At 63.5% G+C, this 24,696-nt stretch overlaps 1 protein-coding gene across 4 annotated transcripts in view; it reads right to left on the reverse strand.

Moving 5' to 3' along the window:
• Positions 1-271: 271 nt before the first annotated feature.
• Positions 272-24,696, reverse strand: part of KIFC3 (kinesin family member C3) — a 28,664-nt gene continuing 4,239 nt past the window's right edge. The window contains exons 3-21 of one of the 4 annotated variants that reach the window (XM_056137129.1): positions 21,887-22,022; positions 18,686-18,870; positions 13,139-13,204; positions 12,596-12,739; positions 12,256-12,495; positions 11,138-11,311; positions 10,563-10,710; positions 10,319-10,449; positions 8,879-8,990; positions 6,717-6,898; positions 4,732-4,836; positions 3,404-3,534; positions 2,747-2,870; positions 2,354-2,483; positions 1,939-2,168; positions 1,697-1,831; positions 1,344-1,452; positions 1,020-1,047; positions 272-839 (exon numbers count right to left, since the gene is read on the reverse strand). In XM_056137129.1, the coding sequence (XP_055993104.1) occupies positions 1,043-1,047; positions 1,344-1,452; positions 1,697-1,831; positions 1,939-2,168; positions 2,354-2,483; positions 2,747-2,870; positions 3,404-3,534; positions 4,732-4,836; positions 6,717-6,898; positions 8,879-8,990; positions 10,319-10,449; positions 10,563-10,710; positions 11,138-11,311; positions 12,256-12,495; positions 12,596-12,739; positions 13,139-13,204; positions 18,686-18,870; positions 21,887-22,022 (2,487 nt within the window). In that variant the 3' untranslated portion in view covers positions 272-839; positions 1,020-1,042. Of the gene's footprint in view, positions 840-1,019; positions 1,048-1,343; positions 1,453-1,696; positions 1,832-1,938; positions 2,169-2,353; positions 2,484-2,746; positions 2,871-3,403; positions 3,535-4,731; positions 4,837-6,716; positions 6,899-8,878; positions 8,991-10,318; positions 10,450-10,562; positions 10,711-11,137; positions 11,312-12,255; positions 12,496-12,595; positions 12,740-13,138; positions 13,205-18,685; positions 18,871-21,886; positions 22,026-24,696 lie in introns of all 4 variants that reach the window. The other 3 variants (XM_056137128.1, XM_056137131.1, XM_056137130.1) reach the window with 3 other exon arrangements.

A 24,696-nucleotide genomic window follows, 5' to 3' on the forward strand; every position in this document is an offset into this window, starting at 1 on the left:
TCAGCCCCGATTGTAGGGGGACCCCTGTCCTGGGCCCACTGCAGGCTCCCCAGAAGGCGGGGGTCAGCTGCTGTGCTGATGGTTGGGGTCCCGCAGGCACCAGTTCTTGGCCCACTGTGGTCTGGGCATGAAAGGCAGGATGCACTGACCCTTCCTGGCCAGGGACACTGATGTCCAGGGGTGTGACCAGCCATCAGTGGATGGGGAGGGCCGTGTCTCCCACCTATGATCGGCCCTCAGGGCTCCGGGGTTCACAAAACCGAGACTATGCTTGTGTAAAAAGGCTTTTATTTTAACAAGTAAAAATGGCTAAGCTTCCAAAAGGTCTTAAATAGGATTTCAGAGGGAGGAAAAATGCCAGGAGGCCCGTGGGCATGGAGAGCCTGAGCCAGGCAGGGGGAGCAGCAGAAGCTGCCCACCGGCCTCCTGCAGCCATAAATACCCGTTGGCGGGGGGCCACGCTCCACACCTCCCACACGACATGACACACACCCGCCCGCTTCCCACGGTTCCTGCCGGCGGGCAGAGCCGGGCCCACCCACGCTCCTCCCACCCCAAGGGCCCACTCCGATGGCCCGGGGCCCGCCTGGCTGAACTGGCCCTTCCTGCCGTCCCAGCCTGTGCCGCGTGCACCCAGAGCCCCAGCCACAAGCCGGCCCTTTCTTCTGAAGGTGTTGCTCCTCTCCGCGGGGAGCTGGCACCAGAGTGTCCTCCACTCCCGCCCAGCCGGCCCCCCAGGCTTCGGACACTGCAGCAGAGCAGCCTGGCCAGGCCTGGAACCTGCCCTGCGGCGCGGTCACCTCTGTCTGTCCATCACACAGGCACGGGTCTCAACTTCCCTGCAGAGGGGGGTGGAAAGAGGGTCTCAGCAGCGGCTGGGGGTGGTCTGAGGGTGGGCCGGGTCTCAGCAGAAGCGCACATAGAAGCGGGGAGGCGAGCCCCAGCCCTGAGCAGCCCTGCAGCCCCGGCGGCCAGGCAGGCGGCCAGCGAGCAGTCCTGGGCCACTGGGCCCCACTCACCTGGAGACGCGCAGCCCCAGCCGTCAGGCTGAAATCAAAGTGACAGGGGTCTGACTGATGGGCCTGTCTCAGGGCCCAAGACCCTGCTGCCCCCACCCCTCTGGATGCCCCTGGCCTGCAGTCTGCACGTCCAACAAGCAGGAGCTATCCACTGCCCCTCAGGCCTTTCTGACTGGCAGTGGCGCTCCCCACCCGAGTATTTCTTCCCAGGCCAGGCACTGGGGCAAAATCCACTTTGAGGTCATCAAAAGTCTTCCCAAGAGGGAAGGACATGTGAGGGGCTGCTGGACGGCCCGTGGGGAGACCCTGCCCCACTCCCCTCACCTGACGGCTGCAGCTTCCTCCTCATGGAGCCTGGGCGGCTGCTGGAGACCGAGCCAGGGGCTGAGTGAGCGCGGGCTGCAGACGGGGCCACCTGGGACGCGGACTCCCACTGTGGGCAGCAAGGGCAGGCGGTTGGGGCCCCTCATGCTTTCTGCCCCACCGCCCCTCCTGCCATGTGAAGCCCCCTTCCTTGGCACAAGTGGACACCCCCCCTTACAGCAAGAAGGAATGAGTGGTGTGCAGAAGGAGCAGGAATAGTGACCCGAGCCCCCCACCACCACTCTTGCCCCCTACTCCCCCACCCCCCTTGCTGGAAGTCTGCAGCCAGAATCGCCAGGGACCCGGTCCCGTACCTCCAGATGCTCCTGGCTGGACCAGGACCCCAGCTCTGCCCGGCGGGACACGGGGCCCAGCTCCACGGAGCGCACCCTCTCGGCGAACTTGAGGGAGTACAGTGTCTCGCTGGTGTTTTTCTCCACTGGGGACACCTAGTGGACACGAGAGCTCACTCCCCTGACTTCACCCAGGCCTGGGGCCCGCCCGCCCCTCCCCTCCACACCGCTGCCCCACCCCGCACATGCTGCCGGGCCCTCACCTGCACCACCATGAGGGTCTTGCTGTCCCCGCTGAGCGAGTCCTGCAGCAGGTACGTGAGCTTGGAGTTGCGGAAGGGCACGTGGCCCTGGCGGGAGCGCAGCGCCGCGATGACGTCCCCCAGGGCCGACAGGGACTTGTTGATGTGCTGGGCCTCCCGCAGGCGGCTGCCCTCGGCGCCCGACTTGCCCACGCGCTCCGAGCCCGCCAGGTCCACCAGGTTGAGCTTCCCTGTGGGGAGGGCGCGGCGGTGAGGGCGCGCGCACGGGGACAAGGCGGCCCGCGGGGACCGGGCAAGCGCTGGGACAGGGCGGCGCGCGGGGACCAGGAGTGCGCGCGCGGGGACCGGGCGTGCACGGAGGGGGGGGGGCTGGGGGGGTGGGGAACAGGGCGTGTGTCCGGCCGTCCCCGCTCACCCGTGGTGCGCAGGCCGGTGCTGCAGTCCACGCCGCGCACCGTGACGATGAGCAGCGCGTGCGAGCGCGAGCTGTGCTCGTTCAGGTTGGTGAACTCCGTGGTGCGGTTGGTGTGGCCGAACTCAAAGACCTGGGGCGGGGGGCGGGGTTTAGGAGTGCGGCCTGGGGGAGGGAGTCACACCCTCCCGAGAACCCGCTGAGTGTCACCCTCTGCGCTATGGAGGGAAGAAGGAGGCGCGAAGGCTGCGGAGACGCAGAGATCCCGAAGCCGGTGGCTGCGCGGAGGGGGGGGGGGGCGGCGGGGGAGCCTCCCAGGCCACGCCCACCACCCACGCCACGCCCACCACAAGCCACGCCCTCGGCAGGCACGCCACGCCCCCCACGGCCCCACACCTTGTTGATGTCGTCCACGCTCTGCACTTGAAACTCGGTCAGCCCGGGCACGTACAGCTGCCCGCTGCCGTCTGGGCACAGCCGGATCTCTAATTTCTCCTGGGGCTCCTGTCCCAGCAGGTCCCTGGAGGGCCAGACAGACCTGGTCGTCCCTCCCTCCTCCACCGCTGCCTGCACCCCGCCCGCAGCCTGGAACTCCGTGCCTGCCCCGCCCCTGTCTCTGCCCAGAGGCCTTCCCTGACCTTCGCCTAAAGACCCTCCTGCTCCTCCTCCCCCGCTCGCAGGTCCTCTCTGTGCCCCCAAATCCCCCTGTGTCTGCTGCTCCTGCCCCACTCACCGCTCTGAGTTCCTATGGGCAGGACCTCCGCCCAACCCCCCCACCTTCTCGCTTACTACCACCTGCTGTGGACCCAGGGTGGGGGCCACACTCTGAAAGTTAAGTTGCATGGGGCTCCCCAGGGGGCTGGGGACACCTCCCTCTCCACCTCTGAATGTCAGGACCCTCAGTGCAGCTGTCTGAGTCAGACCCCCGTGGGCATGGGTTCTCACTGCTCATGCCCCTTCTGAGACCCCCGACCGGGTACCCTGCCCCTGGGGGGGTGGGGGGCCAGCTCTGCTCTCCCTGCCCCCGATGACCCCCGGGGGCCGCGCACCCACCGGAGCAGCTCATTGTAGATCTCGGCGGCGCTGACAGTGATGGTGTACTCCCAGTCAGACGCCTTGTCCTGCACCTCCGAGAAGAGCAGCTGCAGTGCCCGCTGGTTGATGCCCGGGTTGTCCGGGGTCCCCTATGGCAGAGATGAGGCCCCGTGAGCCGGGCCCCAACCCACCAGCTGCTCACGCTCCCGGGGAGTCTGGCCATGTCCCAGTAACCCTCCCGGTCAGCCTTCCGACACAGAGTACCCACTGCAGGCCACCCACCCCTTCCCCGACGCCTTGTATAGACACCAAGTAACTTCACTTCTTGGGCCTGGAGGCCCCCAGTGAAAATGGAAGAAGCACCCACCCCCACGCCCCAGACTGCCCTCAGACTGGGATTATGCACGAGGCACACAGTGCCTGGGAGTCACTGTCACTGGTCACTGCTGGCCACTGCCGAGGGGCTCCACATGCCAAGGGCTGTGTGCAGGCTGCCCACGGCAGTGTTAGGGGCCGAGACAATCTGGAGACCTCATCAGGGTGACTGCAGCACGCCCCTCTCCTCTGCATGGTGTCTCCTTGGGGGGTCTACTCCCACCTCCCCCCACTGCTGGGCCCTCCCCGAGTGACCCCCACAGGGGCTGAGGCCACAGTGTTGCCGGGGGGCCTGACACATGGATGGCCCTGGTGGTCTGCCCAAGCCCCCGTACCCTGTGCACACCCCAGACCTTTCAGCTCTTCTCCCATCCCCGCCCCAAACCAGGGTCTACCTGGGATAGGAGTCTGGGGCCAGCAGGGCCTGTTCAGGGCTCTTCCCCACCAGAGAAGCCCCACAGCGCCCCCTCCCCCAAGACCTAGAGAAGTGTAGCAGCAAAGACACCCCCAGGGACCAGCTTGGCATCTATACCCACAGCTCCGAGTCCTCCTCAACACCCCCATATTCACCATCACGAGCCCTGGGGAGGGGCTGGCCACCACTAGGGAGCTGCTGGGTGCCCCGAAAGGCCTTCACTGGCCAGTTTCTCCTGCTGGCCAGAGCCCCTCCTGAGGTCTGCACTAACCCCCCACTACTGTTCGCTTGTAGTCAGTGAGCCTGCCCGTCCCCCACCCCCACGGGACCCAAGGCACTTCTGCCTTAGGGTTCACATGAAAAACTAAGGGTCCTTGGGGGCTGTGAAGACCAAGAGAGGCCAACGTCCACCGATGAAGAGAGCCCCCCACAACTGTAGCAAGAGGGGAGCTGATGGCCTGACTGCTTCCCCACCACCACACACACACGCACACCATGCTGTCTCTCCAACCCGAGGGACATGAGTCTTTCTCCACACTCCCAAGCAAGCACCCACCTCCATAGTGTAGGTCTTGCCGGCGCCCGTCTGCCCGTAGGCGAAGATGCAGACATTGAAGCCGTCGATGCAGGAGGTGATGAGCGCCTGCACCTCCTGGAACACCTGGGGTGGGAGCACGGGGTGGAGGGTGAGGGGCTGCCCAGGGCCGCCCCCACCCGCCAGCTCCAGCCCAGGCCTTTTTACGGCCGCTCCCCCCCTTCCCAACTGCAACATGGCAGCACGCGCTACTCTGGCAAGTGGCTTGCGTGGAGGCACTCGCGGACTCAGAATCCTGTCTCAGGGAACCGAGCATCGGTGGCAGCCAGTGGCCATGTGCAAACCGAGGGCCAGTGAGTGATTCTGCCGGCAAGCACCCAGGGAGGGTCTGCCCCGACCTTGGGCCCAGGACACCCCCAGCCCCAGTCTCTCCTGCTCTTTGGAAGTCAGGAAACAGAGGCAGACCTCCCTGTCTGCTGGGGCTCGGGGCAGGGGCAGAGACGAAGCCAGGCTTGGGAAGGCAGGGGCACCTGGGGCCTGGCAGGAGGCTGCAGCACAGAGCGCCAAAGAGCAGAGAGAGGGCCGAGTGAGAGCACAGCGGGGAGGGAGTTTGCCTTGCACGCGGCCGACCCGGGTTCAATTCCTAGTATTTCACTTGGTCCCCCTGAGCACCGCCAGGAGTAATTCCTGAGTGCAGAGCCAGCAGTAACCCCTTGAGCATCACTGGGTGTGACCCCAAAAGAAAATAAATAAATAAATAAAGCACTGTTGCACTGTCCTCCCGTTGTTCTTCGACTTGCTCGAGCAGGTCCACTAACGTCTCCATTGTGAGACTTGTTGTTACTGTGTTTGGCATATCGAATACACCATGAGGTGCTTGCTGTGTGGGCGAGATACTCTCAGTAGCTTGCTGGGCTCTCCAAGAGGGCCGGAGGAATCGAACTCAGGACGGTCTGGTCTGGTTGTGTGCAAGGAAGATGCCCTACCCTCTGTGCTATCACTCCAGCCGAAAGAAAGGAAAGGAAGAAAGAAAGAAAGAAAGAAGGAAAGAGTTTCTTTAAAGAAAAAAATAAAGAGCAGGGGCTGGAGCGATAGCACAGCGGGTAGGGCGTTTGCCTTGCACACGGCCAACCCAGGTTCGACTCCCAGCATCCCATAGGGTCCCCCGAGCACCGCCAGGAGTAACTCCTGAGTGCAGAGCCAGGAGTAACCCCTGTGCATTGCCGGGTGTGACCCAAAAAGCAAAAAATAAATAAAATAAAATAAATTTAAAAAAAAGAGCAGATACAGAGTTTCACAGACTGGGGGGCTGCAGGCCAGAAAGGGGCCTCACTACTGGTCAGGGGCGGCCACAAGGGTGGGGCCAAGTGGGCAAGCGGGACCTGAGAGTGGGTACACACAATGGGGGGGGGGGCTCATGGGGTCGTGGCTACTGTGGTGGGCGGGGCAGAGGTGGGGTTTGGGGGGGAATCCCCAGGGTGGGTGGGGCATGCGGATAGGCAGAGTCACTAGGGCAGGTGAGGCGGTGGTGGGTGAGAGGGGCCTCGTGGGTGCTAGAAGAATCTCTCCCAGGAGGCTTTTAAGGCCCTTGACTTTTCTGTTTGTTTGGGGGCCACACCTGACCGTGCTCAGGGGTCATTCCTGGTGGTGCTCAGGGAACCAGATGGGATGCTGGGATCAAAACCGGCCATGCTGCGTTTTAGGCAAGTGCCCTGCCTGTGGTTTTATGGCTCCGGCCCTGGCCCTTGTCCTTCTCCCAGGTTTTAGGGCTGCTCTCCTCAGTGCTCGGGAGGGTGCCCTGGCAGTCAGTGGCGGGGACCATCTGCAGCGTGGGGGGTCAGGGGGCCGCTGCGTGCCAGGCAGACACTGCAGCTCCTGTGCACGCCCCACCCAAGGCCTCCAGCCTCAGCTTCCCGCCTCCTCTCACGCCCAGAGGAAACAGGCAGGGACCCTTCTGTCCACTCTGGCCCTGTCTCTCGGTTTCCTCCCCAGCCGGCGGCACTCACGTCCTGCTGCGAGGCCCGCGGGGAGAACACCTTGTCCAGCTCGAAGGACACTGGCTTCCCTTTATGCAGCAGGTGGAGGATGGAGTCGTCGTCCGGATCGAAGGTCACGGCATTGGTGGCCTCCGGTCCTTCCCCGTCCTCTTTAGTGACCGGCCGGACTCGAGCAATCACCCGGATGTTGCCTGGGTGCAGTGGGGCAGAGATGGGGTCAAGACAGATGCCCCAGGGGGCTGGAGCGATATAGCACAGTGGGTAGAGCGTTTGCCTTGCATGCGGCGGACACAGGTTCGATTCCCAGCATCCCACATGGTCCCCGGAGCACTGCCAGGAGTAATTAATTCCTGAGTGCAGAGCCAGGAGTAATCCCTGAGCATCTCCGGGTGTGACCCAAAAAGCAAAAAAAAAAAAAAAAAAAAAAATGCCTCGTGGGTGCCGGAGCCCCCCCCCCCACCAGCTGAGCAGGGTCCCAGGGGCAAAGTGAGCCCCCCCAGTTGCTCCAAGCCCACTCGCCCTCGGGGCTGAGCAAGAGGAAGTTCTGCCTTGGGGACAAGGAAGAAAGGCTGACACAGGGCTGTGCCCCCCAGGCAGGAACCGAGATGCTCCCCCCTCACATCTCGAGTTCCCGTCTCCTCATCCCCGCAATGAGGGGCTCAGGCCAGAGAGTCGGGGGCCCTGGGTTCTGACATTCGCTAAGGATGCCCTGCCAGGAAACAGGACTGAGGGGGGGTGGCAGAGCCAGACGGCAGGTGGAGGACAGGTCGGTGGCACTGAACGGGTACAGACCCTGGGGCAGCCTGGGGGAGTCATGACCCCCACCCACGCTTCAAGCTCTCTGGCAGGATGGCGAAGATGCAGAGAAAGCTGTCGCCCTCTGCCAGCGGGGCAGCACCATCCATCTTCATCTCCTCATGGCCCTCCTCACTGTACCTCAACCTCTCCTCACGCCCTTCACCTCCTCTCATGTTCCTCCTCACCGTCCCTCACCTCACATCCCTCCTCACTGTCCCTCACTTTCTCTCATGTCTCTCACCTTCTCTCCTTCTGTCCTTCACCTTCTCTCCTCTCATCCCTCACCTTCTTTCCTATCCCTCACCTCTCTTCACATTCCCTCCTCACACCCCTCACCTTCTCTCCTCACGTCCCTCACTTTCTCTCCTCAACATCCTTCGCCTTCTCTCATGTCCCTTCTCACTGTCCCTCACCTCTCAATACCCTCACCACTCTCCTCATGCTCCTCCTCACCATCCCTCACCTTCTCACGTCCCTCCTCACTGTCCCTCACTTTCTCTCCTCATGTCTCTCACCTTCTCTCCTTATGTCCTTCATCTTCTCTCCTCAACATCCTTCACCTCCTCTCATGTCCCTCCTCACTGTCCCTCACCTTCTCCCCTCACCTTTTCTCCTCACATCCATCACCTTCTCTACTCAGGTCCCTCCTCACCATCCCTCACCTTCTCTCCTCACATCTCTCCCCACAGTCCATCACCTTCTCTCTTCACGTCCCTCCCCACAGTCCATCACCTTCTCTCCTCATGTCCTTCACCATCCCTCACCTCCTCTCCTCATGTTCCTCCTCACCGTCCCTCACCTTCTCACGTCCCTCCTCACTGTCCCTCACTTTCTCTCCTCATGTCTCTCACCTTCTCTCCTTACGTCCTTCACCTTCTCTCCTCAACATCCTTCACCTCCTCTCATGTCCCTCCTCACTGTCCCTCACCTTCTCCCCTCACCTTTTCTCCTCACATCCATCACCTTCTCTCCTCACGTCCCTCCTCACCATCCCTCACCTTCTCTCCTCACATCTCTCCCCACAGTCCATCACCTTCTCTCCTCACATTCCTCATCACCCTCTGCTCCACCCCAAGGCTCAGACTCCAGGAAGCGCCCAGGAGCCCGGTTGTTGAATCCCAGAGACTCCCCAGCCTGCTCTGGGCGCTGCGGGGGGCTCTTTGGGGGGGGTGAGGAGCTCGTCTGTTCTCCCCCCCAACCTGGGAACAGCCCTGCGCTGCCCCTTCGCCTGCTCTGAGCATGCGCGAGGCCCCCACTCCCCCAGTTCCGCATGGGCTCTAGACAGGGAATGCACAGGTCCTGGGTGGCCCGTTTCCTGGCCTCTGGGGGCCTGGTCCTCTGCAGCCCCCGAGAGGCGGGGCTCAGGCGCCCACCTTTCAGCCGCACCAGCTCGTTGTGGCACTTCTTCCGCAGCTGGAGCTCCCGGCGGTACTTGCGTAGCAGCTCCTGGTTGTGGCTGTTGACCTCCTCGATGGCCTGGCCGATCTGCAGGGGACACGGGCAGGGGCTGCGGCCAGCTGGTTCCCACCACCACTAGCCGGGGCCAAGGTTGGGGGGCTGCCCTAGGGCTGTGCTTCACAGAGGAAGGAAGTGAGCCCCCAGGAGCCATCCCGCCAGGGCCTGAGGTCAGAGCTGGGTCCCAGCCCTCACAGCCTGGCACCAGTCACTGTCAGCTGTACCCGCATCACGGGGGGCCCCTCTGAGGCGACCGGCTCTCTGCCAGCCTCGGTGGGGAACACGGGTCATGGGACACGGGCGAAAACAAGCGACAGAACACAGCACATGGGGTCCCCTTTGCTCGGCTGTGCAAGGGCGCATGCAGAGATGCTCAGGATGCCCATTGGACGGGGGGCAGAAATGCCAAGGCCAGCTACTTCTGGGGAGCAGCATGGGGTGAGGGGTGAGGGGCGGGGGCCAGAGAGGAGCCTTACCCTTTCTCTCTCCCTCTCCGCCCCGCTGCAGTTTGAACTTGCTACCAGGCCCCTGGGCGACTGGCTTACTCCTGGCTCTGTGGTGCTCAGGGGCCACATGTGGTGTTGGGGATAGAAGCCAGGCTGGCCACGTGCTCTGCCCACTGTACTATCTCTGCGGCCCCTACTGGCCCCATACTGACATACTTTAGAAAGCAGAACTGGGGTTGGAGCGATAGCACAGCAGGTAGGGTATTTGCCTTGCACATGGCCGACCCAGGTTTGATTCCCAACGTCCCATATGGTTCCCTGAGCATGGCCAGGAGTAATTCCTGAGTGCAAAGTCAGGAGTCACATTGCCGGGTGTGACCCAAAAAGTGGAAAAAAATAAAAAGCAGAACTGTTGGTTTTGGTTTTGGTTTTGGGGCCACACTGGCGATGCTCAGGGCTTAACACCTGGCTCTGCACTCAGGAATCCCTCCTGCTGGTGCTCAGGGTCGAACCCGGGTTGTCCACAAGCAAGGCCAGCACCCTCCCAGCTGTGCTCTCTCTCGGGCCCCAGAACCCGTCTCTCTTCCTCAGTGCCCGTCCCCTTCAGAGTCCTGTCTCCAGGCACTCAAGATGTTGCGGCCACAAAAGGCTGCGCATGCAGGAGGCTCTCGGCAGAGGCCGGCTGTGCCCCCACTGCACACGCACAGCCGGGGGATGGCGCCGTGGAACCCTGCAGACCCCAGGCTCCCGGAGCCTGTCTGAGGCGGACGCAGGAAGGCTCCTGCTTGCTCCCCGGCCGGGCCATCTTTCAGACTGTGCTGCACACGAGGGACCCTGTGGTCCTGGGGGGCTGCACCTGCCTTGGGGAGGGGCCCTGTCCCCCAGCCCATCCACCTGCCTGCCCGCACACACCTCGGCCTTGACGCTCTGCAGCGCCTCCTGCAGCAGCAGCGGGAAGCCGCGCACCTGCCGCTTGAGCCCGTTGTAGTCGTGGGTGAGGGTCCGCAGGGCCGGCTGCAGGGTCAGCAGGTTGGTCCTGACGCCTGCGGGGGCAGGACAGGGGCGGGGGGGGGGGGTTGGTGGTGCTCAGGGGGATGGGCAGGTGGCACGTGGCGGCGGGGTGGGGGCACCCAACCCACCCGGCCCGCTGGCTCACCTGCCAGGTTCTCGTGCACCGCCTTCATCTCCACCTGGGCGCGGGCAAAGGCCTCCTCCACCGCTCGGTTCTTGTCCTCCTCCAGGGACTGCAGCTCCTCTAGCATCTGCCCGTGCGCCCGCTCCAGCTCCGACTCGTACATGGCGATCTGGGCCGGGAACCAGGCGCTCAGTGCTCGGGGAGCAGAAGGGAGAGAGGGTGGGGGGCTCCCCCTGTCCCGGCCACGTACACGGACACACACATGCGCACACACACACGAGGGCTGGGAGGACGGGGAGATCTGAGGTGACGCCTTCCCTGCCCACCTGCACCCCTGCACACACCCAGTGCTGGAGCCAGGAGCCCCGGAGCAAGGGGGCAACGTGGGGGACCCAAGGGCATGTGTGCTGGGCCGTGGGTGGGGGTCCCTGGGAAGGTGGTCCCAGGCGCCACCGCCAGGTGGGTTCTGGGACCAGATCATCTCCCATAAGCAGAGACTTGGAGGAAACCTGCTCATGTGGCCAGTGAGCCCCACCCCCAGGTGGGCTGCAGCCCCCTGGGCCACCTGCCTCGGCCCCGCCCGGCCCCACACACACCTGCGCCCGGAGCTGTGTGGTCAGCTGGTGTGAGCTCTGTAGCTGCTGCTCCATCTCCTTCAGCACCTGCCTCTGCATGGACACCTGCTCCTGCAGCTGCTGGGTCCGGGCCTGCGACTCGCTCAGTGCCTGCTTGGTCTTGGGGGACTCCACCTCCACCGTCTTGATGACGTACTGAGAGGGCAGGGGAGACGGTGATGGAGGTGGTGGCGTCGGGGGAGGGCCTGGACCGCACCCCGGGGCCCAGAGGGTGACACTCCACCAGGAGTTCCCAGAGGAAAACTAAGAGGTGCCGCCGGAACGATAGTCCAGTAGGGAGGGCGCTTGCCTTGCACGCAGCTGACCCAGGTTCGATTCCCGGCACTCTACATATGGTGCCCCCCAAGCCCCGCCAGGAGTGACTCCTGAGTGCAGAGCCAGGAGTTAGCCTGAGCATTGCCAGCTGGGGGCACCCCCCAAAATAAAACCAAAAAACTAAGATTCCCCGCAAGGTTTTGGCCTTCTAGGACGATACAAGGCCTCAAGGGACTTTCTCCAATATGACACAGGCATGTTTGTCTGTCTTGTATATACATGTGTACACACATGTGAGTTCAGTTTTCACAGGGGTCTCCCTAGTGGTGCTTGGGGACCCTGGGGGCACTCCTAGCAACACTTGGTCTGGGCTGCTGGAGTGGCCTGGACGGTTCCATCTGGGGCTGGTGAATCTGTGCTGCCTGGGCCCAGTCCTGGGCCACCGGGGCTCCACCCGGCGGTGCAGGGCTGGGTGGTCATGCGGGGGCCAGGGACAGAGCTCGGGGATCACTCCAGCCCTCGGAGCGCTCTGCTGGCCCCTGGAATCTCCCACCTGGAGGCATGTGCCAAGAGAGGCCGGAGTTGGGGGCTGGAGCTATGATAGCACAGCGGGTAGGGCGTTTTGCCTTGCACACGGTTGACCCGGGTTCGATCCCCAGCCTCCCATATGGTCCCCCAAGCACGAGTGATTTCAGAGTGCAGAGCCAGGAGGAACCCCTGAGCAACACCAGGTGTGACCCAAAAAGCAAAAAAAAAAAAAAAAAAAAGAGAGAGAGAGAGAGGCTGGCCCGGAGAGATGGGAAAGGCGAGGGTCAGGGGCTCACCTTGACGGGCGGCGACTGCGCCCGCAGGCTGGCGATGGTCTCGTGGCTGTCGCGCAGGCGGCGGCTGAGCCGCTCCTCCTCCTGCGCCTTCTCGGCCAGGCAGTCCTTCAGGCGCAGCTCCACCTCGGCCAGCCGGTCCGTCTTCTGCTGCACCTCCAGGTTCAGCTCCGACACCATGCCCTTGTTCTCCGTCACCTCCAGCTGCAGCTGGCACAGCTGCTCGCGGAGCTGGGCGCTCTCCTGGGGGCGGGCCGGGGGTCAGGCGGGCTGGCGAGGGCCCCCCTCCCCCCCCCAGGATGCCGCGCCCCTCCCCCGCAGGCAGGCAGGATGCTGGGCTCACCTGGCTGTGCTCGCAGCCGGCGCACGGGGCGCCCGGCCTGGCCCGCAGCTCCTGCAGCTCCGCCTCACAGCGCCGCATGTCCTGCCTCAGCCGCTCGTTCTCCACCATCAGCAGGTCCCGGTGCTTCTCCAAGTCGGTGCCGCCCTGGGGAGAGCCGGGGGCCAGAGCTGGCATTGGGAGGGGTGGGAGAGGGGACGCACGGGGGCCGGAGTGCGAGGGCAGAGACTGGGTAGGAGACAGCGGCAGGGGCAGGGGGCAGAGAGGAAGCCGGCGGGAGCAGCGCCCTGGGAAGGAAGGAGGGAAGAAGGGGACCCGCTCCCGGCGGCGCCCGCCCCTTGCCTTCTATTTCCTGAGTGTGAAAGTGACGAGAGAAAAGTCCTATTTATCCACAGGGTTCACACTCCGGCTCTACGTCAGCCCGGCGAGCAGGAGAGGGAGGGTCACACGGCCTCCCGGGGACTGGGCCTGGGAGTGTTTCCCAGCCGGACAGTGGCCTCCCCCCAACCCGGGGGCACACCCCCCCGGGCCACCCCTGGCACTCACCAGCTCCGATCGAAGCCGGCTCACTTCCTGTGCCTGACTGATGAGCTTCTCCTTCAGGCTCTCCACCTGCGGGCACAGAGTCGGGCTGTGACCCTCTCACCCCCGTCCTGACCTGACGTCCATCAACACCCGCTCCCACTGCCCGATGGGCCGGGCCAGGGTCAAGGGCGCTGTGGGAGTCCAGAGGCACCCCCAGGACAGTTGGTCCATCACCAGTCCCAGCCAAGGCACAGACCCGCGCCTGTCTTTCTGTTCTTCATGGCTGCTTAAGGGCCCCTAGTTTCATGCCCTTCGTGTACCGACAAACTGGACTCAACCTGGTTCAGTCTCTGACCCCTTCCGCTGCCCGTGCCAAGCTCATGGACACGGTTCCACCTGTATCTGCCTGGCTTCCAGTGGCCTGGACCAGGCTGGGAGCAAGGGAAGGGGGCTCGGCCGGAGCACATCCCTGAGAGCAGACCCCCCTGTTGACAGCAGCTCCACCAAGACCTCATCCCTGGGTTCCACAGCAGCCGAGAAGTTCCCAAGAAACGTCCCCACAGCATTGGAGGAGGCAGGGCACCTGCCTTGCACAGTCCCGAGTTCAGATCCCCGGTACTCCCGTGCCTGCGGCTCTCCTATGAATTCTCTGCCACCCCACAGCCAGGTGTGTGTGAGCACCCTGGGGTGCCACTCCTGCCAAGTGCCCCACCACAGGCTGTGCCCACGCTGTGGCCGGGAAAGCCTGACAAGTGCCTGTAGCCCTCCCTGAGCACCCCTGCCGCCATCCATGTCTCAAGTGCGACCGCCCTGCCTCCCCTACGTGCAAACCTAGCCACTATAAAGGGATGCAAACCTGGGGAGTGCCAGGCGTGAGGACCAGAGCGAGGTGAGGGTACCACCCTGGTCACCGCCATGACACACAATGACCAAGACAAGAAGTGACGGAGGATCAGATAGAGAAGGGAGCACCAAGTAAAGGGTGTTGGGAGGACCCTCCCAGGATGGGAGAAGCATGCTGAAAGTAGACTATGGGAACATGATAGCCACTCAATGCCTCTTTTGCAAACCACAGCACCCAAAAGGAGAGAGAGAACAAAAGGGAATGCCCTGCCACAGAGGCAGGGTGGGACGGGGGGTGGGGGGGATCGGGGGTAGGAGAGATACTGGGATCCGTGGTGGTGGAAAATGGGCACTGGTGGAGAGATGGGTACTCAATCATTGTATAACTGAAACCCAAGCACAACAATTTGTAAATCTACAACTGTACTTCATGGTGTCTCACTAATTAAAAAAAAAAAATCTAATAAAAAATAAAAAGAAGTGACGGAGGAGTCAGAGGCTAGCACGTCACGGAGGACGTCTGCCTTGCACGCAGTCGACCCAGGCTCGACCCCCGGCACCCCGTGTGGCACCCCAAGCCCTGCCAGGAATGATCCCTGAGTGCAGAGCCAGGAGGAAGCCCTGAGCCCTACCAGGTGTGGTCCCCAAAACAGAATAAATAAAATAGAAAAGAGAAATAACGGGAGAAAAACGGGAGAAAGTCAAGTGTGGCCGCAGAGCTTTCTTGGGTCGCCTCGCACTGAGCATCCTTTCCCTGGGCAAGGGGGCAGTGTGTGTGTGGGGGCGGAATGAGCGTGCACCAGGCGACTGGGGGGGGGGGGGGCGCTCTGTTCATTCAGGGGCGGCCTGGGGGTGGGAGACTGCAGGGAAGGTGGGTCTGGATGCCCAGGGTCCTGGGAGAGACAGTACAGGGCACTGGCCTTGCCAGATCCCAGCGGAAGCCCCGGGGGACTCCCTGGGGGCAGCATCAGGGAGGGTCCCCCTCCCAGCGCTTCCAAACTTCCCAGGGTCCAAGGGCGGGCACGGGGGTTCTCAGGGGCGTGTGTAAGTTTCCCCAGTTTCTAGGATGAGATGCTGCCATCGGGCTCTGGGCAGCATGACACGCAGGCCCGCCTCTGTCGCCACCTCCCCCGAAACCTTCCATCCCAGCAGGCATGGGGCAGCGGCTCTGCACCCCCCAGCACAGGAACCGGGGCTGATGATGTTTGGGGTCACACCCGGCAGTGCTCAGGGACTACTCCCGGCGGGGTCAGGGGACCCAGTGGGATGCTGGGGGTTGAACGCGGGTCAGGTGTGGTGGGCAAGTGCCCTCCCCGGGGTGCCATCTCCCCGGCCCTCCACATCCAGGGGTTCTAAGCTCCAGAGAACACGCCTTCCTCGCCTGGTCCTCTCTCCCGGACCAGGGGGTGAGGGTGGAGGGGGTCTACCGCATCCCCACCTTCCTCACTCAGCAGCCGTCCCCAGAAGATCCCCGTGCACTGACTGAGCCGGCACCCCCTCGCCTCCTCAGATGGGGCCTAGAGGGTGCTGACCTGGCTCCTGGGCGGAGATGGGGGGTGCAGTGGGCCAGGTCTCCACTGAGCCCACCTGCTATGTGGCCAGCTGTGCTCCAGGGTGATTACAGGGCCCTGAGCTGCTCCGGGGGGGATGGCGGGGGGGGGGGGTGCTCAGGAGGGGCTATCTGAGATCCCTTTAGCCAGAGGCCTAGGGCTCTGATGGCCCAGAGCGAGGGGCGAGAGGGATACGGATGCAGGAACTGCTGTGGGACCCAAAGGAGAGCGGCTGCCTGGGAGGGAGCAGGACCCTGGCCCCCACTGGGAGGGCTGTCCTGGGGGAGGGCTCTGGGGAAGGTTCTGGAAGAAGGGAACAGAAGTGCGGAGGCTCCAACAGCCAGAGTGGGAGATGGGCTCGGAGCTCTCGGAGGAATGAACAGGAGCAGGGTGGGGTGAGGGGGGTGTCAGTGGACAGGAGAGGAGGGAGTGGACAGGGGCAGGGGGGAATGGGGGAGAGGACAGGGGCGGGGTAGACGGGAGTGGGGCAGACAGGAGCAGGCAGGACTCAGAGTCTGGGAGACACCCCACCCCAATCTGAATCAAGCCCCCCACCAGCCCCACCGGCCCAGACCAGCCCAGGGCAGCGGGCGCAGAGTTGGGAGGTGCCCCTTGACGTGCTGCGTGGAGAGCCCAGGACTGGAGGGTGCCCCGGGTTGGCGGGACAACCCCTCCTCCCCTCTCCAGTCAGAGGACTGCGTCTGGGGGGTGCCGAGGTCTCGGGAGCCGGGGTCTACCTGCCAAGCGGCACCCCTCGCGTTCCCTCCCTCGCGGATGCTCAGTGGCTGTCAGTTCTGGGCTCCACGCAAACCGCCTCAGTCCCAGCCGCCCGCCAGCACCAGCCCCTCGAGCGTGTCCCTGCTGAGGGCAGCACTGGTGGTCTGGCCGGGTCCCAGCGAGCAGCCCCTTTGCAGCCCCTCCCGGCTGCCTTGCTCGAGACAGGCCTGCCTGGCTCTGTCCACCCGGTTCCGCATCCCCCGTACCCCGGAGTCCTCCCATCTGCCCAGTGCCTCATGGAGAGGCGAGGCGGCCGGCGAACATGGGTTCTCGGGCCACACCCCGGAACAGAGAACCACCACAAGGAGAATACCCCCCGCCTGGGAAAGAACAGCACAGCCACAACCCCATTGGTTTGTCTCAGCGGAGGAGGTGGGCGGGGAGAGAGTGGGCACACCAGATTGTGCGCAGAGGCGACTCCTGGCTCTGTGCTCAGGGATCACGCCCAGCGGTGCAGGGGGGACCAGCTGGGGTGCCAGGGATCAGACCCGAGCTGACCAGCACACGCAAAGGTGAGAGCGTTCGTCCCCACCGCATCTCTGGCCCTTAGCCACAAACACGACCCAGGGCCCAGAAGACATGTCCAGGCCGCCTGGGAGCTGCTGGGTGTCCATGGCCGGGGCCTCGAAATCCAGAGGCTGCACCGGGCCACGGAGAGTACAGTACTGGGCCACCAGACAGCCAACATCGCTTCACGTCTAAAAACGTCGTTGGTTGGGGCTGGAGCAATAGCACAGCGGGCAGGGCGTTTGCCTTGCACTCGGCCGACCCGGGTTCGATTCCCAGCTTCCCATATGGTCCCCTGAGCACCGCCAGGAGTGGTTCTGGAGTGCAGAGCCAGGAGTAAGCCCTGTGCATCGCCAGGTGTGACCCCAAAAAGTGAAAATAAATAAATAAATAAATAAAAATAAAGCCGTCACTGGCGCCTCCTTGAAATGCCGCCCTGAGACAGTCCTGGAGCTCCCGCAGCCGGGAAAACTCCGGCTTCTCTTGGTGAAACTCACCACCTGGGCGCGGGGGCAGACCCAGCAGAGGGGCCAGGAGCAGGAAAGAACATGAGGCCCCAGGAGGGTCAGCCCACTCAGAGTCCGGCCCCTCCGCGGCAGACTGAGGGACCCCGTTGTTTTGGACGGTGCAGGGGTGCCCCCGCCCTGAGCTCACTCATTGCCCTCACCCCTCACAGCTCAGCCATGCTCCATCCCAGAAGCAGCAGAGCCCCCCGGGAGGAAGGTGGGTGTGTCCCACCGGGTGAGGTGCCCCCCCAGAACAGCCTGACAGGTGAGCCTGACCCCTGGAGAGGCACCACGCCCCGTGTCCCATCTGCTCCCGGGAAGACCCCAGGATGAAGGCTCTGCGCTGAGACCCCCTGCGGTGGGGGCAGCATGGCGGGCACAGGGCACTGCTCCGGGAGCCCAGACCCGAACACAGACCCCACTCAGAGATGGGCATCTTGTCCCTCCTACAGGATGCAGCAGGGCGCGGCAAGGGGCAGTGGGGCCACTGGCCAGCCCCAGGTCCCCCAGCCCGAGTGGGGCCAGAGTGAGGGTCTCACCCCCACAACACCCACTCAGGGCTGCACTCACCGGACTGGGGCAGGTGCGGGGGAGAGCTTTGGGCTCAGCCCCACAGACACACTTGGGGAAGATCTAAGCAGCCGGAAGTCCACCAGCAAGGACCAGGAAACCAGGTGTGTGTGTGGCGTGGGGGTGGGGGAGGGGCGGGCAGGGCAGGGAATGGTGGTGTTGGGAGAGGGGTGCGCACTTTCACCTTCCTGCCTCAGCGGCTGACTCTGGCTGATGGAAGGGAGCCTGCTTTGGACGGGGAGAAGCACAGCAGGCTGGTGATGGTTTTGCACTCCAAGGACCTGGGCTCCATTCCCAAGACCACACAGTTCCCCGGAGCATCACAGGGAGTGACACAGTGTCCAAACCACAGGCTCCCCAGAGCCAGAGACCCATGCACCAGGCAGGCTCCGGGTGGTGTCCAAGGCCCGAATCCCACATGGGGACCTTTGGGTGGGGCAGGCCCAGGGGAGACACAGACGCTGAGCCCAGCAGGGAGCGAGGAGACCCTACAAGGCCAGGCCGGGGGGTTTCAGCGTCACACGGGCCCTCACGTGTCCTCCTGGCCGTGAGGGGTATGAGCGTTCCCTTCACTCACTCCGGGAGGGGGTGGGTGGGTAGGTGGCCTCTGTGAAGGGGTCAGGTTAGTCTACCAGGGGGGAAGAGGGTGAGGAGCCAGCACCCACCTCAGAGCAGAGAGCACGGCATTGGCTGACCATCCCCCTCCCCCGTCCCCTCGAGGTCACGTGTGCTAAGTGACAGGGCGGGATGAGGGCAGGCGCCTACCTCTCCCTCTGCCTGGGGCCTCGTGGCCTGCAGAGCCCCCACCCTGGTACCTGGCTCTGCAGCTGGGTGGCTGTGGCCTGCTGGTCAGGGTCCCGCAGGGCTGCCAGCTCGTCCTGCAGCCGGGCCTTCTCCTCCTGCAGCTGGGCCATGGCCTCCACCATCCTGTGCACCACGGGGGCTGCCCGGGGTGACCCCGACAGGTTGGCGCACCGCCCGCTGCCAAAGAGCCTCCCACCTGCGGGCAGAGGAGGGGCCAGTCAGGGAGCAGCCGCGTTTCTACCCTGGGTGGCGGGGCGGGGTGGGCAGTGGGGCGGCTGGGGCCAGGGGCGAGCCGGGCGCCTCTGGGGGCTACCTCGGAGGAAGCCACTTGGGGTGTGTGTGTGTGTGTGTGTGTGTGCGCGCGCGCGCGTGGGTGTGTGTGTATGTGTGTTGGGGGGGGTGTCTGGGGCCGGGGAGAGGCCGGATCTGGACTCTGAGCTGCATGCTCCCGGGGACCTATGATAGGAGAGACCCCCAAGCCAATAGATAGGCCTCTGCCCATGGCTGAGGAGTCAGAAGACTCTCCTTGGGGGGGCGCTTAAAGCCCCCCTACACCTTCTTTTTGAGGGGCAGGAGCTCCCAAGCAGTGTTCAGGGGTTCCTGGAATCCCGTCCAGCAATTTTCGGCCAACCACGCCAGTATTGGGTTCACTCCCACTGCCGGGCCACACCCTGGGGTGCTCCTGGGGACCCCGGGCTGCAGCTGGCAGAGCTCAGCGGACCATGTGGTGCCAGGGTGTAAATCAGACTGGGGTCGGCTGTGCACTAGGCTTGCGCCTTAACCCAGAGGACCTCCCCAGCCCAGAAAGGGGACCTCGGTATCTTCCTTCCTCAGACCCTCTTGGAGTCCAGAGGAAAGGAGGAGGGTCCTGGCCTGCTCCCCGGCCTGCACCCAGCACGAGAGGCAGAGCCCAGGGAGCATGTGCGTGTGCAAAGGGACAGATGGACAGGGATGCGGTGACAGAGAGAGCACGGCGGGGGAAGCGAGGGCTGCCCTTGGCAGAACAGCCCAGGAGGGGTGTAGTCCGGGCAGGAGGGGGGTGTAGTCCGGGCAGGAGGAAGGAGCAAGGGGTCACCAGGAGTAAGCCAGAGGCAACAGATGGGTGGATGGACGAAGACCCCAACTCAAGGCCTGCGCCCTGCCCTGTGAATGGGCCTGGGATGCCCGAGAAGGAACGTCCCGGGGGTCTCTGAGGAGGGGCCGGCCAGGAGTGGGGGGGGGGGAAGAGGGTGCACAGACAAGGTCCTTCCCTCTGCCCCAGGCTGCCCAATCTGGGTCCTGGCCAAACCAGATGTCTGATCGGCCTCTGCTGACCGGAGGCCTCCCCCGCTCTGCCTCGGGGTCCCTGTGGAGCTGGGCCCCATGCGGGTGCAGCCTGGAGGGCATCTGGACTCTGAAGGAGGTGGCAGCCCTGCGGGAAGCTGCACCCCCGCCCAGCCCCCAGGATCCAGGAGGCAGTGGTGGAGGGGCCGGGCTGCAAGGTGGGGCGGTGAGGGCAGTCGGCAGAGCTCCCAGATGCACAGTGAGGTGCTGGGTCCCGAGCCACCACGGGCCGGCCAGCCCCTCTGCAGGGCCGAGCCGTGTCCCGTCCCTGCGGGCTACGTGTGGCTGTGTGCATGACCCGACACGCTGCTGCTCTCTGCTCTAGAGCCCCTGAGGTCAGAGGGAGGCTTCCACACCTGCAGCTGCCAGGGGACCAGAGCGGTGGCCCTCTGCAGACAGCCACGCTTGCTAAGGACCTTCCGGGCTCCATGCCCAGGAGCTGGCTCTGCCGCTCAGACATGGGGGAGGGTCCCCTCAGGGTCTTCCTGCGTGAAATGGGTCAAGGGTCCTCGCTCCGCTCTAATCTTGGGCAAGAGGCCTAGAACCTGCGAGAAATCCATGGGTATGTGTGCGTGTGAGTGCATGTGTGTGTGCATGTGTGAGCACGCGTGTGCGTGTGTATGCGTGTGCATGTGCGTGAGTACATGTGAGTGCATGTGTGTCGGCGTGTGTGTGCATGTGCCTGCATGTCGTGTGTGTATGTGTGTGCATATGTGTGCATGAGTACATGTGAGCGCAAGTGTGTAGGTGAGTGTGTGCACATGCGTGTGCCTGTGTGTGTGTGTGCATACGTGTGCATGCGTGTCCATGCATGTGTGTGCATGTGTGTGTGTGAGCTCCTGGGTTGAAAACGAGCCAAGGAACAGCCCTTCCAGCCCTGCAGGGAAACAGCTCATCCTGCAGAAGGTTCTGGAGGCCCTCAGCACCTGTACCCTGAGGGGCTCCTGCTGACGTCAGCACGGTGAGGCACCGCTGGACAGAGCTGGCTGTGGCCTGGAGAGGTCAGCGGAGAAGGCGGGGACAAGGAGGTCAGAGCAGGTTGAACAGTGAGCAGCATGGGGTCCCTGATGGCACCCAGGGACTCTCAGGCCTCAGTCTTAAAGGGAACTGGCCTTTGTCCTCTTAGTAATGAGAGCTGGAGGGGCAGTGGACAAGGCCCTGGGGACAGCCCCTTCCTCCTGCCTCCAGGTCTACCGCCCAGGGCCAGTTAGACGCAGAGTGGGAAGGAGGGCACACTCCTGGGTTCCTCCACCGTCTCTCCCAGTGACACCTGGGCTCAGGTTCCCCACCCTGAGGAGCCCCATAGAGAAGGTCCCATAGCATCTTCCAGAACCACGGTCCTGGAGTGATAGTACAGCAAGGAGGGCGCTTGCCTTGCATGCGACCGGCCTGGGTTCAACACCCAACACTCCATATGGTCCCCTGAGCTCCGCCAAGAGTGATCCCTGAGCACAGAGCCAGGAGTCACCCCTGATTACCACCGGGTGAATTTTCCAGAACCAGTGGGCCTGGCCTAGTGAGGGAATAGAGCCCTAGGCAACTCCCCTTCTGGGTCGGGGCAGGAGACAGGAGAGGGAGCTCAGGGCTATGGCCTGGAGCTCACAGAGCTCTGGTGGGGTGTGGGGGGGGGGGTCCCGCTGGCGTCTTTGAGGCTGCCACCCCTGCCAGGCACTGGGAAAAGACAAAAAAAAGTCAGGAAATTCAAGCCCAGCCCCTGCCGGCCTAAAAAGCCTCTTCTCAGAGCAGAAGAAGGGAGTCACCGGAACGGGGACCAGCTGGGGTCTCTCTGTCCCCTCTGGAGGAGGACCACAGCAGTGACAGCTCAGTCACCACCAAGTCCCCCTTGGGCGCCTGAGTGGGGGGGGGTGGCCGGTGGGAACCCCCGTTACCTGTTTTCTCTACATTCATGGCACCACCAGCTTCCGGGGTGTCCCGGTCCCGCCTGGCGGCTGGCGCCGGCTTCTTCGGGACCTTCTCTTCTCTCGGCCCCTGACTCTTGCTCTCGCACCCCTTGTCCCGCAGGGCCTGCTGCCAAGACACAACCAGAATCCTCAGTGAAGGGGGCTGCAGAGGCCGGGGTGGGGCGGGGGGAGGGGAAGCCAGGGCGGGGGCTGGTGAGGGTCCCCCAGGGGCCCGTAGGTCTGGGGGCGGGACAGCAGAAGGCTCAGGTCCTGCTGGACGACAGGGCCAGTGAGCTGTGAGGAAGGTTCCTGGGCTGTCCTGAGGGCACAGCGGCCTCCACGGGCCTGTCCAGCTAGGCTGGACACACATACAACGTCTGAGGGGCTGCTTCCTGGGATGGCCGGCGGCCCTCTCCACTGGCCACCAGCCCCGCCGTCGAAGAGGACGCTCACAGGTCCAGCCAGAGAGGGCCTGGTCCTGGCCCACCCCCCTATCCTCCACCCCTGTCTCCTGGAAGAAGAGCAAAGGCCTCAGGACGGGTCACCAGCCACGAGTGGGGGGGCTGAGGGGGGAAACACGCTCTCACTGGAGAAATCACCTGCAGCTCACACAGGATGTGAGAAGTGAAACGGGGCCTCGGGGAGGAAGATCTAAGCCCTGGACTGGCTCTCTGGGAGGTGGGGGGTGGTGTGGTGGCAGGGAGAGAGGCCCTGCCCTCAGGGGCTGCAGGGATGAACGAAGCCAGAATCGGGGATTGAGAAGGGAATGGGGAGGGGTGTGTGTGTGGGGGGGGGGTCTATATTCCACTTTGAACCATTCCAGTGTTAGGTCTGTCATTGTGCAAAGCTTTTCGGCGTTCTGGTTTCATTTACGTACTTATTAGGTTTTTCTTTTTTTTTTTTTTTTTTTTTTTTTTTTGCTTTTTGGGTCACACCCGGCGATGCACAGGGGTTACTCCTGGCTGTGCACTCAGGAATCATCCCTGGCGGTGCTCAGGAGACCATATGGGATGCTGGGAATCGAACCCGGGTTGGCTGTGTGCAAGGCAAAGGTCTTACCCGCTGTGCTATTGCTCCAGCCCCAGGTTTTTCTTTTTTTTTTGGGGGGGGGTTACAGCTGGCAATGCTGAGGGGTGACTCCTGGCTCAGTGCTCAGCGATCACTCCTGGCAGTGTTTGGGGGGGAACCATACTGGGATGCCCAGGATCGCACCTGGGTCGGCCATGTGCAAAACATGCAAGCGCCCTCCCCGCCGTACTATGGCCCCCAGCCCCCACGTTCTGATCTTAAATTCAAAGGGAAGTGAGCTGGGGTCGAGAGGAGAGGCCAAATTCTTGTATATCCCTGTGGCCGTGCGGCCGTATTCAACACACGAGGACAAGGGCTACGCTGGAAAGACTGGCCTGGGTCTGGAGCTGGAGTGGGCCAGGTGCCCCCCTGGCTCTGCCAGGCTCTCACGCCGCTGACCCTCCCGGGGACCCGCGCGAAGGTGGGCAGGGTCCTGTCCCTCTGGAAGCGTCACTGTCCTCATCTGGAAGCAGGAAGGCCAAGAGCCGCCCCTGCGAGCAGCTGCTACAGAGCTCGGCAACCGCAACCTCTCCAGGTCCCAGACGGCGTCTGGCACATGGCAGACACTCTACCGCAAGCAGTCAGGGGTGCTGGATTATTTCTAGAATCTTCCATGCAACAACAACAACAACAACATCAGGAGAGAGCCAGAGGTGTGGCTCAGCGGTGGAGCATCGGCCTCGAGTGTGGGTTCGATTCCTAGCTGGTCACAGTGCACCTCGGGACCTGCTTCGACTTGAGAAGGGAGGGAAGGTCTCTGTGTGTGAGCAGGCTTTCACACTCAGGGAACATTCCTGCCAACCAGATTTCTGTCCCCGCCCTTCCACGGCTGCCACCACACACTCCGTCACAAGCGCAGGCCGCTCAGTGGTGGTACCGTGACAGTGGCCGCTGGAAGTTTCCACTGGCCGGGCCAGGGCAAAGTTTACACTATTCCTGGCCAAGCCACAGGAAGGGCAGACGGGCCCCAGGGGGCTGGGAATTTCTGCCCCTGCTGGCTTCTGGGACATCCTGGACTTCAGTGGAGGAGCGGGGAGGAGGGTGTCGAAAGCCACTTGTCACTCACTGTTTCAGGTCCCTCTTCCTTGGGTCCCTCCCCTCAATCCTCAAAGCACCCAAAAAAACCACAATGGTGCTGCCTGGGGGGGTGGGGGGGGGGGACCAGAAGGACTCAGACAGGGAAGGTTGGATGCAGGCAGGGGCGACTCAGATCTGCTGAGCCGGGCACTTGGCTGCAACCGCAGCCCAGCAACACCCTCAATCAAGTCCAGACCCTGAGCTGAAGACGCCCGCCCAGCCCAGTGCAGGGTTCCGACCAACTCTACATTTAACCACCAGTGCAGAGTCAGGGGAAAAAAAAAAAACCCTCGGTTTCTTTAACCCTGTATGCTCCAGCCTCGCAGGCCTCGCGAAGAGATGAAAGGGAGGAGGGAACGTCTGGTTCTGGCTGCAACGGAGCCACACAAGAAGGGCCGAGACCAACCCCGAGCTGCCAGGACTGTCCCCGGAGCAACAGCAGAATGGGCCACGCTCAGATCAGGACTCAGGGCCACGGGTCACCCCGTCTGTCCAGGTTTTCCTCTGCCAGCAAGGAAATGCGACCCCTTTAAGGGGGGGCCAACTCCCATGCCATCTTGGGGGGTTGGATGGGGGGAATGGCAACACCCCCCCAGGTAATCCTGACCCTCCAATTTCTGCCACGCTTGCCCCCATATGCCCCAATGTGCACC

Source organism: Sorex fumeus, unplaced genomic scaffold (assembly GCF_029834395.1).
Source record: "Sorex fumeus unplaced genomic scaffold, SorFum_2.1 ptg000122l, whole genome shotgun sequence".
Taxonomy (NCBI): domain Eukaryota; kingdom Metazoa; phylum Chordata; class Mammalia; order Eulipotyphla; family Soricidae; genus Sorex; species Sorex fumeus.